This window comes from Gopherus evgoodei, chromosome 13 (genome assembly GCF_007399415.2).
Source record: "Gopherus evgoodei ecotype Sinaloan lineage chromosome 13, rGopEvg1_v1.p, whole genome shotgun sequence".
Lineage (NCBI taxonomy): Eukaryota > Metazoa > Chordata > Testudines > Testudinidae > Gopherus > Gopherus evgoodei.
The window spans coordinates 10,590,916-10,609,972 of record NC_044334.1 but is presented as its reverse complement, the minus strand read 5'-3'; the positions used below and the strand labels follow the sequence as shown (position 1 = coordinate 10,609,972).

Genomic DNA, 19,057 nt, shown 5'->3' with positions numbered 1-19,057 from the left:
TTCATTAACCCGTTTGTTTATAAGCCGACCCCCCCGAAAGATGGTTAGATAAAAACAGCAAAAATTGTATGACTCTTTCATAAATTGACCCTATATTTCAGGGGTTGGAAAACTTACCGTTATGGTAAGCCGCTAGTGGGCCTGGACGTTTTGTTTACCTGGAGCAGTCACAGGCATGGAGCTGCGGGAAGTGGCCCACCACTTTCTGGAGCTCCCATTTGCTGGGAACGGCAAATTGTGGACTCTGGGAGCTGAGGGGCTCCGTGCCTGTGAACGTTCCAGGTAAACAAAAACGACCATGTATTAGATACTCAATTTAATGATTCCATAGAGTTTAAAATCATCAAATTTTGGTGTAGACCCGTTTATAAGCCAACCCCCGCTGTTTGTTGTGTCTTGTTTTTACCAAAAATATTTGGCTTATGAACGAGTATATACGGTAATTAATTATGATGGAAGAGAAGGAATATAAATAGTAAACTGAAATCTCTCGGGGACATTGTTTCAAATAGTGGTTATTTCAGAGTAACTGGCCCTCCAGGAGTATTTCCAGGTTGTGTGACATTCTGGCAGTCTTTTTTGATTCAGCAAGGTGATTGAGTATGTCCCTAACTTTCAACCCATGCGTAATCCCATTGAGATTGAAGTTGAGCATGTGTTTAAGCATCTTGCTGAATGGAGCCTTTAGCAGCTAACTGTAATTTGACTCTCATGCAAATGCGTGCATAGTGTGTGAGAGAGACAGAGTCAAACGACAGTGTTTTCTACACAGCCAGAAAGGCCCATGTCCTTAAGGCTATGATTTTGGAAAAGCAAGGGTCATTTCCAGCATTATTACTGTGAAGGCCAACCATTCAAACTTTAATATACAAGCGGTGAAGCTCTGTCAAGATTCCATCAGCCCCCATCTCACACCGGGAGGATATTATTACTCCTGTATATCAGAGTCCTGACAGTATCAGATCAAAGGCAAGTTTCTTATTGTGCGTAATCCCACAAACATAAGCACAGCCACAACCCCATCATATCCCCTTCACCCACCCACTAGGGTGACCAGATGTCCTGATTTTATAGGGACAGTCCCGATTTTGGGGTCTTTTTCTTATGTAGGCTCCTATTACCCCCCACCCCATCTCAATTTTTCACATTTGCTGTCTGGTCACCCTACCACCCACACACTTGACCCGGAGGCAGAAGGGAAAATGGCTGCATAGGTTGCTCAGAAAAAGCTCTGGCCCAGCAGGCTGGTAGGAAGCGAGTACGCTGAGGCCCCCCGAACTTGCTCACTCTTTGCACTTGCCTTGATTTAGTCATGAATAAAACAATGCAAGTGCAGAAGTAACAGCAAGATCTGAGTCCAACTGAATGGCTCCTCTCAAGATCCACAGAAGAACCACAGAGTAGGTTAAACCACAAAGATTGTTTGGCAGCAGCCCAAATCTGAAAGCATCACTACGTCCCAACACTATGGAGTTTTCCTGCAAGGCCTTACACACACCATGGTTTGTGTTCACAGTTCTGTGGATACCCCAGTGGAAGGGTCACATGTGTGTTACGGTGTCATACTTGTGCCTGCAAAAAAAAGGAGGAACTATTCCCTCCTAAAACAGATCTCTCAGTGTATGGAGAGTTCAATCACAATCCCAGCAAACATCATTCAGAGAGCTGTGGTAACTGTCTTTAATAAGCCTTCTTTTTTTAATCATTTGCCTCTAAAAATATTTCTGCCAATGGCCATGGTACTCTGAATTCCTTCCTGTCCTGATGAGGCATGCTCATGCAAGCCCTTTGGATTGCTTGTGTGAGTAAACCAGAAAATAGCCCCATAAACTCCATTGGGTCTACCATGTGTATGCAATGCTTGTGTGAATAACAGGATTAAGCCTGCCTCCCCTTCCAAAAAATTACCCAGTTCTAAGAATGAGTGAAAAGTTGAGAGGCGCCCCAACGTTTAGATACTCAGAGTTAGCTACTCCTCTGGCATCTTCAAAATTTGGCTAGGAATCTCATGAGAACAGTTTTTCTCAGGATATTTCACAGAAAGGACTAAGACATAGGTAAAGGTGGGCTCACAGACTGGATTTAGATTTTTGCACAACTTCCTCTATCAGGTTGAGGTTTTGCAAAACCAAAACCAAGGGCAGTTTGGGATCCAGGTTCTAATACAGCCAAATTATCCAGGAGGTTCAGATAAAGGGCTCCTATTTTCTATCCAAGCATCGAAGTAGGCTCCAAAAGTGGGAGGGGGAGATTGGGAGGTAGAAGTTTTTACCAAACTTTTTCAAACCTCAGTTTGGATCTGACTCTAGTTTTGTTCCAAATTTTTCTTCTTTGGTTTCTCTTTTTTGGGAAAAAAAACAAGCAAGATTCCTTCAAAAAACAAGAAAAATCTATCAGGCAGACATTTAACTCTGTATATTTTAAAGCGGTAGCTGTGATTCTGAATGTGACAGATTCATTTTCTTGTATTCATAATGACTCAATTACTGCAATCCTCTTATGGTTTTTTTGGCCTCTTCTTTCATGTTTCTGACTCTGTGAATTGATTGAGTGTTTGATGACAAGGCAAATCACGGAGCCAATGTAACTCACCCAGGGGGCCCCTTAAGCACCATTTAAACAATTATCAAAGCAACATTCCTTATCCATTGAGACGTTTTTAGCAGAGAAGGATGCAGGGATGTTAGCTCATTCTCACCACTAATTTGCAAACCTCAGCCATTTGAGTAGATATTTAAAATTAAAAGACACAAAAAATGAACAGCAATATGAATATGCTGAAGCAAATATAATTAACCAATACAGGGCAAACATTGCTTTTCTGAGCAATCAGACTAGAACTAGTAGGTCTCAACCTTTTGCGGTACCAGAACCCCCTTGCTCCTGGTCCCTCCCCCTCATATTCAGCTGAGACGTAGCCAGGACTCACTCTCATTTTGTATAATGGGACAGACAGGAGGAAGTGTGACCTAATGGATACAGCACTGGACTGAGATTCAGAAGATACAAGTCATATTCTTGGCTCTGCCACCTTAGACTTCCCTTGCTGTGCCTCAGTTTACCCATTTCCAGATCAAATAGGAACAATGACTGACCTCCTTGATAAATCACTGACATCTACTGATGAAAAATATTATACAAGAGCTAAATGGTATTATGTCTATATATAGGGTTAGATTTTTTACTCTACAGCAGGGTTATAATTATTAAATTATACAGGATGATTAAAAAGAAACCGTTATAGATAGATTATTTTCTGTTAAATTTGATATATTCCTATTTCCAGGGTTAGTGTAAGAGCCAGGCTCAATAGCAGGGTCCGTCCACTCGAGGCAATGCAAGTCAACGTCTATTGTGATTCTGTGTGTTGAGTAGCACCCGGAGGACCCCATTGCGAAGACACGGCAAGAGGGGATTCCTGCCCTGAGGCGCTTACATGCTAAACAGACAAGCATGAGCAGGGTAAGAGAGGTGATACAGCTGATGTAAAGTTACACAGCAGTTGACTGGCAGAGTCAGAAATAGAACCCTGGTGGCCTGGCTCCTCGTCCAAGGCCTTAGCCATCTGATCTCAGCGTCAGTGTCACATCCGTACAGCACGCAACACAAAAGGCCCCCAAATCCTGACTGAGGCTGCCGAGCACCATGGTAACATATTTGATGATGGCTAATACATTTCAGTGGTTTTTACGCCAACGTTTACTTTGGCACTGAGAAGTCAAAAACGGTCGTTACCACAGCAATGGACACCGACCGCACTTGGTACCTGAGATGCTCCGGAAATTAAAGCTCACAAACTACTAGGTGCCTGAACATTTGTAGTTTGGCAAGAGGAAGCGAGGAGGCATTTCCATTCTTTTCTGAATAACTCCTTGGCGTTTATTTCTCCATAGAGTTAATTTCAGCAATGTTATTTTCAGGCAGAAAACAAAAGGCGAGTTGTTTAAACAATACCATGAGCTCCTGGAAATCGGAGATTAGCGCATCTACCCTCCCGTCAAGTGCTGGATTGTTCCTTACAATACACTTTGTTGGGCTTCGTGCAGTTTGGTGTAAGGCACTGATCTCACATGACTGAATGCAATGGGAGATTTGCCACTGGCTTCAATGGGACCTGGATCAGGCACTAAATGACCTAAGCAGCAGGATTCCTGGCACTTCCTCTTGAGGCTTAGTTCCGAAGTTGAGATCATTAGGTCACGGAATACCACACACATGCAGGAGCAGTGTAGCGTCCCCTTCCAGCAGTCAGAGTCCAGTGTCACAGACCCAGGCCGCCTGCGTCAGTGCTTCTGTGATGCTACCCAGGAGGATCCGTGACCCCCTGACATCAAATCTTCTTTGTATAACATGGCTATTGATTTCTGTCCTTGATGCCTGTTGTGTGCTCCTCTGCTCAGCCCACCCCAATCCTTTTCACTGTGTGCTAAACTGTCAGAGAAAGCAGGACTGGCATGTTGCCCTTTTACTGATGGGACCCATACAGAGTCTCAGAAAGCAGTGTGACGGATCACACACACCACACTTTTGCAATAGATACAGGCAGCACGTACTCCAGGTTTCATACAAAGTAAAAGGCCCAATCAGCCCATCCTATTGGAACCTGGAACTACACTGCTAGGGCCTTCATTGCCCTGGGCACCTCTGAATCCTTGAGAGTTTCTTGGGGGCTGACCTGGAATCACAGCTCATTCTGCAAAAGAGGGCAAATTCCACATTGTTGTGTGATCTGGGGGAACTTCCATGAGGACATGCCCAGGTTACTTTTCTCTTCTTAATCCTCTAGGCCTGACTTTTAAGCATGTGAGTAGCCCCACTGACTTCAGAGGGATTACTCACAGGTTTAAATTTAGGTACCTGCTTAAGTGCTGGGGTCCTACCAGAGGCTGGGAGTGGAGGACTTATTTTCCCTACAGTCTAGGGCTTTTTCGACATCAGATTCCACTGTTATAATCAGGGAAAGATTCCTGGTGGCAGTTTTTTGCTCAAGGACTGCAGAGTCATCTCTTTGTTATTAAGGGCCCTACAGCTTAAACCAGTGCTAACATCTTAGCACCATAACTGGAGGGAAAGGGAAAAAAACTGGTTTGAAGAGTCTGAAACTGATTGCTCAGAGAGTCAAGGCTGAAGGTGCATTCGCCCCCCCCCCAAAGATATGCATTATTCCCCAAGTCTCCTGTCCTCTAGCCTTGCTGATCTATGCAGCAATTTGAAAACCTAAAAAAGGCTCCATTGGAGATGATTGGACTTCTATTGCATATTAACCCCCCATCGACTTAGCTAATGGAGGCATTTTGCAACATAGGGCGAGCCTGACAACAAACAGACAGATTCTTTAACCCCATCCGATATAAAGATGAACCAGGGATAATATATCTCATAAGCGTAACCATTTTCCCCACTGTTGTCAAGCCCGTTTCAACAGTTCTAATGGTATCATGGAAAGGTGTAACCAGGAATTTCTACACAAGCAGTGGTCCTCTACACCTCTTCCCACTATCCACAGTATATTCATGATCTGCCAAGACAGACGTGATAGTACATCCAACAGAAGCATAACTTGCACAGTGGAGAGAGCAGTCTGTCTCCTGATTAAAATACCCCCAAGCCAGTGCTGCTATAAGAAATATTGCCTCCAGGTGGCACACCTGGCACACATTTGCTTACACTGATGACAACGTAGATCATACATTGAGGGGGAAGAGAGTAGCTGAAACAGGAGTCCACAGCTCTCAGAACTATTCAGAACCTGCTTTCATGGATCTCACTAGTGCCAGACCATGCCCCTGGGGAGAAGGGTAGGGAGTGGGTCCTTGTTTTTTCACAGAGCAATTGCATGCCCATGCATGCTGCTAATAAAATGGTCTCATAAGGAAGAATTCTCTGGGATAGGATGACCAGAAATAGCCTTCTGCTTCCAACTGTTCACAGCGGAGCACACCAATGAGCATACATACGTGCCAGGGGAGAAAACAAAAATAAATCACCAGGAAGCCAAGTTTAAAATCCCAACCAGCCTAGAGTCTCTGAGTTCTTAACGCAAAACACTATGTCTGTGTCAAAACAGCTGGCAAGGATGTTCTCTTAATACGGTTTTTGGCTCGCTCTGTATCACCAGGTCTTTTCTGAAACTGTTTACAGTAATTCCCATTGATTACAGTGCTTAACTAACTGCCCCCCTGCTGCTGAGTTCAGGCGGCACACACTTCTCCCTTGATTTTTCCCTTCTTGTTCGTGTTTGCTTGTAAAGCACTGTGAAACGAGAGGATTTTTTTTTTGCCTTCTTACTTGCATCAGAGCAAATTATAGTATTAAACATTATATAGTTTCACAGACTATGTGTAGATGATCTAATGGTCCTTTTTAATCTGACTCCTCGTGCAATAAGTCATAGAATTTCACCCAGTTACTTCTGTATTGAGCCCAGTAACTTGTATGTCACTCCACTAGATATAGATATAGATCCTGATATATAACTATATCTGACTATAGATACGGAAAAAGGCACAACACAACCCTGAAGACCCAAGGTTATGACAAAATGGGCTGCAGAAAACACTGTCACAAAATATCACTGAGGCCAAAAGTTTAGCAGATTCAGAAAAAGGACTGGACACTTTCAGGGATAATGAGAATATCCAGAATCAGAATAGTAAATACTAAAACAGGAAACAGGGTTTTGGAAGGGATTTAAACCCTCTTGCCTTTGATCAAACCAACTGCTGGATGGAATGAAACATTCCTTGGAGGGCAGTTATTCCACTATTGCCCACTACAAGGTTTCACACACCTTCTTCTGAAGCTCCAGGCACTGACCACATTCAGCTGACCGCACTCTGGACTAGATGGACTAAACTAGTCTGGCAATTCCTGTGCTGCTCTACAAGCCCCAGTAAAGACTGCCACATGAAAGAGTCACACCACCAGATGTTAGAGCTCCATCACACTCGATTTCAGCTCTTGGAGCTCTGAAAGAATTGGGGGTTGTTACTTGCCAATGACCCTGCTGTCATTAGCCACTTGGTAGCTATCCCAGGGTTGTGCATCTTTCACAGATAAGCTGGAATTTAAAGCCTTTTGACACCAGTTTTTCTCAGGATACTAATTTCCATTCAAACCTACAGACTTGAACACCCGCCTGCTTACAGTAGTCCTGGAACCCAACAGCTTGTCAGATTATCACACTGAAGACTCCCATGGGGTTCTTTAATGCATCAGAGCACAAGTTTTTTAGACAGCCAGCAAGCTTCATCTTTGTTAAACTAAAATCTACTCCCAGTGGTATGAGGTTTCCCTCTCCACTGTTGGGGGATAAAGGGTTATAATGAATGGACCCTTAACCATCCGCAATTGTGTCTAATTAGGCAAGTAATCTCGAGTTCAATTAATGGTTGTAACTCAAGTTGTACAGGCAACTAAAAGTCTAAACAGACAATAAGTTCAAGTGCCTTATCTCATCTTTAAGCAGCCTTGCATCTACGCTGGCTTTTGGAAAGGTCATGCAGAGCAGTAATTGGCAGGAGGCACACTGTACCTCAGAGCCATGGCTCTAAACAGAGTGGAAAAAGCCACGGGCACCACTGTACATTTAACATGTGCAGCAACATCTTTGGAAAAGAAGCAAAAAACAAAAAACAAAAAACCCACAGACTTCAGCATTCACTGAAATTAGAGGGGGAAAATGCTACTTAAGGAGGTGGTTCTAGGATGACGCCACACAAACACAGCATTCCTGAAACTCTGCTATCCACCCAGAAATGCCAAATATTAAACCAAATTTCAGATCCCAGCAAATTATCCATCTGTGATAAGCAGTTTTCTGGCTTAGCTCAAGAGAATTAAACTGTCACAGCAAAACTACTATTTTTATTCCCTCCACTTTTCCCATTAGTAGATGGTGGGGGAGACTTTTCACGAAAGCCCCAAACTAAACGCATAAGCCACTAGTCAAAACTCCTTTATATTGTACTGCGGGCTTGTTTATACTCCATTGATGCAGGGATTTAAGCTTGATCAGAAACCCATTTAGTTAAACTGGAGAATGAATTAGGGTATCAACTTTTCTTTATAGTGTACAGAACTTTATAACTGACTGGCTAGGCCTCACATTGCTCCTGTGTAGCAGGTATTGTTATCCCCATTGTACGGGTGAACTAACTGAGGCACAGAGTGGTTAAGGGCAACATTTTCAATGTGAGAGGAGTCTAATTTTGGATTCTCAGCTCTGGGCACCAGGGCCTATTTTCCAAGGTGCTCAGCACTCACAGCACCACCTGACTCCAGAGGTAGCTACAGGTGCTCAGCATCTCTGAAAATCAGACCCCAGATGTGCTAGATTGAGGTCACTGGTCATAAAGTTGTGCTTCAGCAATTGGCCACGTTCATGCAGCAAGTTGGTGCTAGAGGTGGGACTAGAATCCAGGACTCCCAGCCTTGCATTCTAACAACAAGACTGTGCTTCGTTCTTAGTATTAACAGATTAGCTTGTAAACGGGGCTGGGAAGGATGAAAATAGCACTGATCAGAGTGCATCTTAGCCAGCCTGCTTTTTAAAGATTCATGGAGAAGGGAACAGAGCAGTGGGAGAGACCCCTCGTGTTTTGCTTTTCTAGAGGCCCTAATTTTTTAAATAGCAATGTCACCTTTTGCTTATCATAGACTGCAGTAATAGGACAGGACCACTTTAAACTCGAGCTCATCTCCTCTGTTCTTGCTCTGATGTTATAATCCTTCTTGTCAGTCTAGTCCATCTCCTCTTTTGCTCTGTCTAAAGATATAATACACTGTTAAGGCTGTGCGAAGCATTTGCTAATGGCTAATGAAATTAAACTAATTGGAGTGTGATATTGTTCCTTTCAACGTGACATTAACATGCTCTCTTCTTTGAGAACACTTTTTTGATGTTACAAATGCTTGGTTAAAAAAAGATGAGATACTTATTACATTGGGACTAAATGGATTTTTCTTTAATGTCCTTTAGCAAATGTTATAATTGGCTAGAATTTCAATAGCTTCTATTCCTATTGTTTCCCAAACCAGCATATGAATGCACCTGGCTGCTATTAATTTTTAGCTACACAATCATCTTGGGGAAATCTTCCCGTTTATGACAAACAAACCATTCGCAAGGTGGCTAATACAGCATTTAGTTTGCAAGTAGCAATCTCAAACCTTTAACAATGCTTGTGTGTTTGTTATTATATTATGGTAGTGCATAGAAACGCAAGCCAAGACCCAGGCCTCGCTGGACTGGGGGCTATATGCAGGGTGAGAGACACTCCCTGTCGCAATAGACAAGGCAAACAAACACAAGGGGACGTGAAACACAGACACAGAGAGGTGAAGTGACTTGCTTAAGACCACACAGCAGGACAGCTGCTGAGCTGGGAATAGGACCCAGGATTCTTGACTCCAGTCCCATTATTCAGTACCCAGCGAACCACTCTCCCAGTCTTCCCTTAATCTACTCTGCAAATCATTTCCCATGATCTTTACACATCTGAATTATCATCTGTTTGTACTGCAGGGACAGACAAATCCCCCAATCATTGATCAGGGCCCCATTGTAGTGGACTCTGAACAATGAAATATACACATCCTTCTACATGACCCCGGGAGCAATAAATCATAGACCTGGCCAGGTTTTGCAAGGGACACAGGGAAAACTGACCTAACCCACTGACTCTGACACAGTGCATACTTTACGGGCCTGGTCCAATGCCCCCTGAAGTCAATAGAAAGACTCTCTTGGACTTCACTTGGGATCAGCTGAGAGCCCACTTAGCTCCTAAGAGACTTTGATCACAGGCTCACACATGAGATCCTCTCAGGGGGACCATCTTGAACACTGACCGAACTATTATAATCTTCCAGCTTTGCTTAATAACTTTATTGTTTAAAGTTCTTCCAATATCTTCTCTTTGTATGCATAACCTCGCTTTGAGTGGCTTAGGTAACTCCTGTTGAAAGTGCTACATTGCTTCATGGTATCTGTTTACAATGGAAGTTTGAATGGAGAGAGGATGTCCCCAAAATTGGAACAAATGGCAGCTCACACGATACCTTTTCATTGCTCAGGGTGTATGTGATAGAGGGCCCCTCTCTGAACACAACACAATATTTCTTACACAGTAAGGCCATGTCTACACTACCACTTACTTTGGTGTAACTCACATCGCTCCGAGTGATGAAAGTTACACCGAGCTAAGCACCAGTGTGGTACATCGCTGGGAGAGTTTATCCTGCCAACATAGCTACGGCCTCTCGTGGAGGTGGATTTATTATGCCGATAGAACAGTGGTGGGCAAACGTTTTGGCTTGAGGGCCGCACTGGGTTTCTGAAATTGTATGGAGGGCTGGTTAGGGGAGGCTGTGCCTCCCCAAACAGCCAGGCATGGCTCAGTCCCCACTCCCTATTCACCACCACCCCTGCTTCTCGCCTCCTGATGGCCCCCCTGGACTCCTGCCCCATCCAACTGCCCCATTCCCTAGGGACCCCTGCCCCTCCACACACACCTCACTCTGTCCCGTCTCCGGACCCCCTCGCCCCAATCAAGGCACCCTCTCCTTCCCATCCACCCCTTCTCCCTGACTGCCCCCAGACCTCTGCCCCTAACTGCCCCTCGCCACCCATCCAACGCCCCTCTCCTTCCTGACTACGGGACCCCTGCCCCATCCAACCCCCTTTCTCCCTGACCACCCCCAGATACGCCACCCCTGACTGCCTCCTACCGCCCCATCCAACCCCTCCTCTCCTTCCTGACCACCTCCCTGAGACACCGGTCCCATTCAACCATGTTCCCCACCCTCTGACCACCCTGACCCCATCCACGCCCCCAGCCCCTGACCACCCCCCGAACTCCCCAGCCTTGATCTAACCCCCCTTGCTCCCTGCCCCCTTACTGTGCTGCCTGGAACACCGGTGGCTGGCGGCGTGGCTGCACCAGGACAGGTAGCCACAGAGCACCGGGTCAGGCCCTGGCTCTGAAGCTGCGCTGCCCCAGGAGCTCACAGCCCCGCCACTCAGAGCATTGCGTCAGCAGTGAAGCGTGCAAGCTCAGGCTGCGGGAGGAGGGGGAACAGCAGCGGAAGGGCTGGGGGCAAGCCTCCCAGGCCAGGAGCTCAGGGGCCGGACAGGATGGACCCGCGGGCCAGATGTGGCCCACATGCTGCAGTTTGCCCACCAGACATGCTACAACTGTAGTGCTTCTAGCATAGACTATCCCTAAGAGTTAGCCAGGCACCAGCGAAAGACGTCTCTTTGTTCCTCGGAACACAGAATGCAAAGCTAAAGAGAAGGTCTAATTCCAGAGCAAAAGGAAACTTCATTTTCAGAGGTCATGTCAGTTTTCTTTTCACTTTTGCATAATAGCTAAAGCTGTGGGTCTGGAATAGAGAAGTCAAGACCACCTTTACAATTGAAAATGGAACGTGAAATAATAAAGGACTTGCTTCCATCATCTAAGGCTTCAAGCTCTTTTCTCTCCATATGTGGACTGAATTGTATTTATGCTTAGATGTTTCCTAACAATAGTGAAATCACTTTAAAATATTTAAGTACCGTAGAGCTGCATGTGAACAGGAAAATGTTTTGATGTGATTCACATCTGAAAACACACATGGGCACACAAAAGAAAACTCTTCTCCCCCCACCCTCCCATCCCTCTCTGTGCCATGTTGTATTTCAAATTAAGAGAGATTAAAGTGTATGGGGGAAGCAGGAACCTTTGTTTTTAGATTCTAAAAAGATTCCACTTCAGGAAACCAATTTTTGTTTAGTGAGTTTGGATAATTCACCCCAGAATTTCAAGTTACTTCAAAATATATAACAAATTCAACTCATGCGGAGTTTCTGATTACAGCCACACTTCAGTGCTAGTGCGTCTGTAGGTTTTTAGCTATTAATAACTCCAGCAGCGTTCTCGATCCTGTCTGATACAGCAGGGCTGTCAATACTCATTAGGAACCGACATACAAAGCTGCCTCAGCTGATCTGTTTAATAGCTTTCCTCACTGCATTTATCCTTTATCCCTCTTCCAATCTGTAGATTTATTATCACTGCTAATTATCCATTGTCCTGTGTTGACTTGTTTGCTGGAAATAGGTAATTCAATAACACTGCAACCCTTCAGTGCAATTTTCTTTCCATCTGAAAGACCCATAATTAACCATCTTGAGTGGGAAAGCCAGTCAAATTTTTGTAATCAGGGCAGATAACTTCATCTCCTTTCCATATACTTATCCTGCTCAGGGCCTTCCGTAAAGCGGGTTAGCTGGTCGTTCAGCACCTTCGACAGCAAATTAGAGATTAGCTGCTGCCTAGCAAGGTAGCTCAAAACACTAATGTTCCTAGCTTTAATGCTTTGGCCTGCTGCTGTTTAGCCTCTGCCAGATCAAATGTGGCACCGCACATGATGAAAAACAGATGGAAGGACCCTTTAATAGTGCAGTCATTGGAAGAGTATTTAGAGCTATAGAACAAAAAAACAGCACCATACACAGGCCAAGATTTTCAAAGTAACCTAACATATTCGGCTGCCCCAAGTCCCAACACCACAGATAAAAACAGAGCATCCAAATTCCCTAGCTGACGCACACACAAACACTTGTGCATTTTTACAGTTAATCTCCTTAGAATAGCCTTCTTTTTGCTGTTGTGATTCTTTTCTGATTGCAGAGTGCTGTAAATTTACAAGCACATAAGCTCCAACCTCTAAGGACTTCACAATCTACTCCACGTATACAGTCAGGGCCAGGTCCAGGTTTTTTCCACCCCAAGCAAAGAAAAAAAAAAGGCGGAGGGAGAAACAGAGTGCCGTCCCTTGAAAAGTGCTGCCCGCAAAGCACCGGAATGCCACCCCTTGAAAAGGCTGCCTCACGCACATGCTTGGAATGCTGGTGCCTAGAGACGGCCCTGTATGCAATACACCCAGCAATAGCTCACACAAAGGCCTGCATACAGAAAGATCAACACAAACTCTCCACCAGTGTCAGTCGGAATAGCTGTGTGGGAGTCAACCCTGCCATGTCGATTTACACCAGCCCCAGAAATCAAGTGGAAGAGCAGTGAGATGCAGATGAATGTTACACTCTGGCCTTTCTGAGGATAGCTTATGCTGTTACAGGTGGACTACTTATGTAAAGAGATAAAACAGCTACTCTCTTATCTCCCATGCCCACAATGTTATCTCAACAGCTAGAGGAACCAAGAATTTTCCTTACTAACAGTCAGCTTTAGGTGTGATTCCTCTTTTTGTGGCTCTGTCTCTCTTCCCTATGCAGGAGTGCATGGACTGACAGGTAAGTCTATCTTTCATTTAATTATTTCTTCTTCTCCTCTCACCAAGCCTTGCCTAGTGGTATTATTACTGCAAATACTTTGATGGAAAGTTGTTCCAAGAATGCAAAGGAGCTCAAAGTGTTTTGGGAATATGAATGAACTAAGCCTCACAACTGCCTGAAAGGTAAGGAAGCAATACAACCTCATTTTATAGACTGGGATATCAAGGCATGGAGCTACTAAGTGACTTGCCCAAGGTCATCTGACCGGCCAGTGGCAGAGCTGTGAATTGCACCTTGATCCGCTGTCTGTCGGTGATGCTCTTTAACGACTTAACAATGGGCTTGGTAAGTACAAAAAGGAGCTTGTGTGGGAAGCTCTCTGTATAGTTGAGCAGCATTCCGATCACGTTAATGTATTACCATCCATAATATACTTCACTCCATGCTGCATTAGTCATTTTCTTTGATTGTATTGCCATTCTTGGGTTGATAAATTTACAAATACAGTAACAGGATTCTGAATTAAGATACAATTTAAGAACGTAGTTTCATTTCCAGTGATTTGTGGCGATGAGGTCATTTAGATCAATTTACTTTACTTTTGCTAGAGAGGATTTGTGGCTATTCCCCGCCCCTCTCCATTCAGCAATGATTACACACGGTTTTCCTCGGTGCTGGGTGTTTGAAAAACTCAGCGAATAACATACCAAAAAAAAAAGCAGGAAATAAACAAATTCACCATGCCCAGGGACAACCTGCAGCTTGTGTTCCTTTAGGATAATTGAATGTGAATGCATGTCATAGGATGTAGGGTTTGCTTTGGCAGGAACCCATGTACAGCCATCTACGTCACCAGGCAAGTGGCCACAGAGAAGGTTAAAGCAGCCTGTAGGCAGCCTTAACATACGCAGTGGCCATTTTCCATGTTTCTTTTTTTAAAAGACACAGGCAGCCCATAGAGGCATGGACCAAACTCTCCTCTGATACATCCACGTACCACTACTGAAGTCAGTGGATTTACACCCGCGTAACAGAGTCGAACTGCCATTCAGTAAACATAAGAGAGAAATCTTAGCAGCTGACAGATTGGGCCACATAGTTTATGCCTCAGGAGATAGGTGATATTCACTGGTGGAAAATAATGTGGCACTATCACTTCATATTCTGGTGTTCTATGAGGGGTTAAGACAAGGCCCTGCACTCTTCCATAGGGCTACTCTCCTGAAGCTACCCCATGCTTCCACCTGACACCTGAACAAAAATTACTGTGTGGAGCAATTCCTTCAGCCCCATCTGCCTCCAATCTCCACTGAGTAGAAGAATGGCTTGGACGGCTGTTTCTCCCCCCACCTGGATTGGGCATCCTGCAGGCTGGAGAAAGAACACAGGGTAGCATCGCTCCCCACCTCCCAAGGTGCCACCCCTTGCGGATATCGGTCTGCCTCAACTCCCTCCACTTCACCAAGTCTGGGCCCAAGCCAGACAGGAGGTCTAACCAAGAGCTCTCTGGGCTGCCCTTCCCTTCCAGAGCAACTTAATTCTGCATTCCACAGGATGCTGCAGGACCTGAAACAGCACAAGGATTTACCCTCGTCCACTGGCTCATCCTTTGAGCAGTCCAGCTCTAATGGCTCAGGCCACCCTGCCTCTGCCTTGTGGCACAGAGCCAGTGGGCTCACCTGCATCCCTCAGTTCCATTCATGGAGCCACTTCCTAAGGATACTGCTCACATGCCAGAACTCACAGCAAGGCCAGCTTTAGGCCGATACCCAGAATTGGGCTCCGCGCCTAAGAGGACCCCACGCCTTAGGCGCCTTTTTAATGTATTATTTTTTTACTCACCCAGCGGCAGTCCACTCTGGGGGTCTTCGGCGGCATTTCGGCAGCGGGGAGGGTCCTTCAGTGCCACAGAAGACCCAGAGCAGACCCCCCTGCCGCCGAAGTGCCACCGAAGCCCCGGACCACCACCTCGTATTCGAATTGGGCCCTGCAGTTCAGAAAGCCGGCCCTGCCTCATAGGCACCCAGGCCAAGCAAATATGCAGGTTATAAATTCTGATGGTGGGCGTGATGCTGGAAGACCAGGGGCCAGTTCTTGCCAAGGCTTTGAGCCTCAGCTGAGCACTGACAAATTCACTTCTGGGAACCAATCCAGCTCACCTGTGTGTTAGTACGGTTAAGATGGATATTGGACATATATGATTATTAAAAAAAACACAGTATAACCAGAGCTGTGCAAATCACTGAGTTTTCAGTTCAGTGGCCAAAGATTTTTTTTTTGAAATCCTCATCACCACCACCACTCAAAATAATTTGGCGAACTAGACCCAAATTTGCCAAATGTTTCGGTCAACCTGCATCCGCATTCTTCTGTGGAGGAAAAAGATTTATCCAAAAAAAAAAAACCCCGCCAGCTTTAAGCACAACCTGTTCTGAAAATCATTATCATCAACCAGTTTTGTCCATTACAGCGGGTAGAACAGGCAATGTCTGATGTCTGCTCTTTCCATTTCTGGCCATTACACATATAAAGAGCATCCACGCCCAGACAATCTGAATCCTTTCCGAGCTAAGAAATATATCATCAGATTTCAATGAGGGTGTCTATCTCTAATTCACTTTTCAGGGAGATAAAAGGCAGTGATACACATGTTTCAAAGGGATATCCCTGCCCATGCAAAAATAACACACCAGATTTGTCTCCTTTGGATTTTGTCTTTCATCACAGCTATGCTTGTTATAAGGAACACATCTTGTCTTCACTGTTTGTGAATAATGATTTTAAATAAAAAAGCAGCAGAGACAGAAAAAGCTTCTTCTAACTCAGAGGTTCCACTGTAAACAGGTAGCCTTCGGACTATCGCACCAACTAAACGAAAGCTGCAAATATCAGAACACTTCTGGGATTCCTAAAATTCCCCTGTTTTAATAAGAGCCTTTTATCTTCCAACTGACACTTCCTTCCCTACAGGCTATTCTTGTCAGCAGTTGTCAACTACGTATTCATCTAATTCATATGAGCCTTAGACATAAACACTTTCATGTGCAGAATTCTAAAGGAAACGCTGGCTGCTTGAAGCTTTAAAAGAACAATTGTTGCTTATCACTATTGAAATTTCTCTTAAAATGTAAAGCCTAGAAACGGGAAAGGGGATCCATCAGATATTTTGGTGATTAGTTAGTTTGTCGGTCTTTTTCACCCTCAAAAGATTGTCATCTGGTTGGTAAGAAAATTGCTAACATATCAAATAGGAAGGAAACACATTGACTTTTGTTCTGATCCACTATGGCAATGCTTATGTTCCTATGTACTGCCTTTGCCGTTCCTTTCCCAAATAATGAACTTAACGTCTTTTAAAATCAATAGCAATATCGAACTTATTAAATTAAGACCAAACAGGGAAGCGTGCAGCCCAAAAAACTGCTGCTTAAATAAGCAGAAGATGGAGCCATTCCCTTGACATTCTCATGACAAAACCATTGTGTAGGAAGGCAGAGCTGTGTCATGTTATTTGCATCAAAGGCAAGTAAATAAAGTTTGTCATGCCAGGTGTTCTGCTACATTTAAATGTTGTGCCTGAGGGGACGGGGGAAGGGGCAGGAGGGAAAGAAAGGGGACGTGGGGGGGTGAAGAAGACTGATTCTAAGGACTTGCCTAAAGGCAATTTTGTGAGTGGCAAGACATCAATCTAATGTGCTGTAAAGTTACACTCTATGCCCCAATTGGCCATGTGGACCCTGCTACTATGCATTAAAAAGTTCAGGAGTATATTTTGACATGATGCTTGTATCAGCTACTGTGATGCATGACTGTCCATTTCACAGCAATGGCCACACTAAGCAGCATCCCTATTGTGAACTGGGCACTCATTCTCGAGCCTTGTTGTGTTTTAGGGGTGTAGAATCCTAGTGAGGATTTCTTGAATGTCCTCTGTCTATGGGGCTGGAGGGTGAAGAGATGAGAAGCGGGTTGCAGTTAGGGGGCAGTTGTAAACATGAGTCCACCCCACAAACTAGCATAGGCTACTCCTCCTTTACATCAATGTTTGCTATGGATGGAGAAACAGAGGCAAAACCAACCTACCGTACCTCAGTATGAACTGTTCCACAGTGGAATTGTTAGCGAGAGTCACAAAGACATTCACAACTTCTCCTTGCTTGACCGGCTTCGATGGCAGCCAGATGACAACATTACTGTCCAGCCTCAGCTCTGTCAGCTGAGAACTCTCTGGGGTTCGATAGAGGCTCACAGAGCCAATCCTCTGCAAGTGGGACATGGTCTCATCCGTACCATCCTTCCCTGGCCGGATGGCATTCCCTTTCCTCACATCCTCAGTGGTGCACTCCCCGGTCTCGTCCCCCGGCTGGATGGTGTAGTAAAGTTCCACAGGGCTCCCTTCAGATTGATCCGTCGCTTTCTTGCGGCCGGACACCACCGTGGGGGGGTTAAACCAGCTTGGCAGGAGTTCCAATTCGGCCACACACAATCCCAGATCCCCTTTCAGCCTGCAACTGCCTCGGACTTCCCTCGTCTCACGGAAGGCAAAAACCCGCAGGCAAGGCAGCCTCTCCGTGGTACTGTAGTCATCCCAGTCCCTGCCCACAATGTAGAACAGGATCTGGACTTTGGGCTTGCTCAGGTAAATTTTGTCACGCATGATATAGGCTTTAAGTCTCCAGTTAAAAGTAAACTTGCTGGTGGATCCAAAAAAGTTTGAGGTTAGCAGTAGGTCATGGGGCACTGCTTGTTCAACAGAAAAAGGTCCATAGCTGGCATTTAATACAGGTGGTCTCTTGGCTTTATATGGAAAAAAGGACTCCACCCGGGACTGCAAACTGGAGTTTCTCATGAAATCCTGACTGGCTTCTTTAAGAAAAAAGGAAGTCTCAGCACTGAAGATCCGATAGCTCACAGGCAGATATGTTGGTAATGAAGAAAATCTTTGTATATTGTCCAAGACCCCTCGACAATCTGTCACTATTAATAATAATAATAAAAAAAGTTAGTAACCTGGAGCTTCATGGATTAGGCCAAAAGCAATTTATTGGTTCAAAATAAAAGGTTTCTCTTGACTCTAATGGAGCCACCTGCCACATTATTGTTCAATTAGTTATGATGGAAAAATTATTACAGTTAAACGCTGGATTCTTCAGCTCGTCACATGCATGGCAGAAAATATAGGCATTAATCTTGCCCTGTATTTATACATTATTTCATTATATAATATATAATATATACACACACAGAGGGGTCTTCAGCATGATAAATTTGTCTAGATTTAATTTAATTTAATGCTGTACATCAGGGGTGGCCAACCTGAGCCTGAGAAGAAGCCAGAATTTACCAATTACATTGCCAAAGAGCCACAATAATATATCAGCAGCCCCTCCACCCCATCCATCAGTTCCCAGTGCCTCTTGCCCACCGGCAGCCCCGCCAATCAGCACCTCCTCCTCCATCCCCAAACCTCCCAATCAGCTGTTTCATGGCGTGCAGGAGGCTCTGGTGGGGAGGGGGAGGAGTGAGGGCACAGCAGGCTCAGGGGAGGGGGAGGGAAGGGGTGGAGTGGGGGCAGGGCCTGTGGCAGAGCCAGGGGTTGAGCAGTGAGCACCCCTCGACACACTGGAAAGTTGGTGCCTGTAGCTCCAGCCCCAGAGTTGGTGCCTATACAAGGAGCCGCATATTAACTTCTGAAGAGCCGCATGTGGCCACCTCTGCTGTACATTCACTAATTAATCCTCTTAACACTCATCATTACCTCCAATTTACAGATGG

At 45.0% G+C, this 19,057-nt stretch overlaps 1 protein-coding gene across 2 annotated transcripts in view; it reads right to left on the bottom strand.

Moving 5' to 3' along the window:
• TMEM132C (transmembrane protein 132C) overlaps positions 1–19,057 on the bottom strand; it is a 299,900-nt gene that overhangs the window by 190,411 nt on the left and 90,432 nt on the right. For both annotated transcript variants that reach the window (XM_030583380.1, XM_030583381.1), the window contains exon 2: positions 17,371–18,259. In XM_030583380.1, coding sequence (XP_030439240.1) covers positions 17,371–18,259 — 889 coding nt within the window. The remainder of the gene's footprint in view (positions 1–17,370; positions 18,260–19,057) is intronic.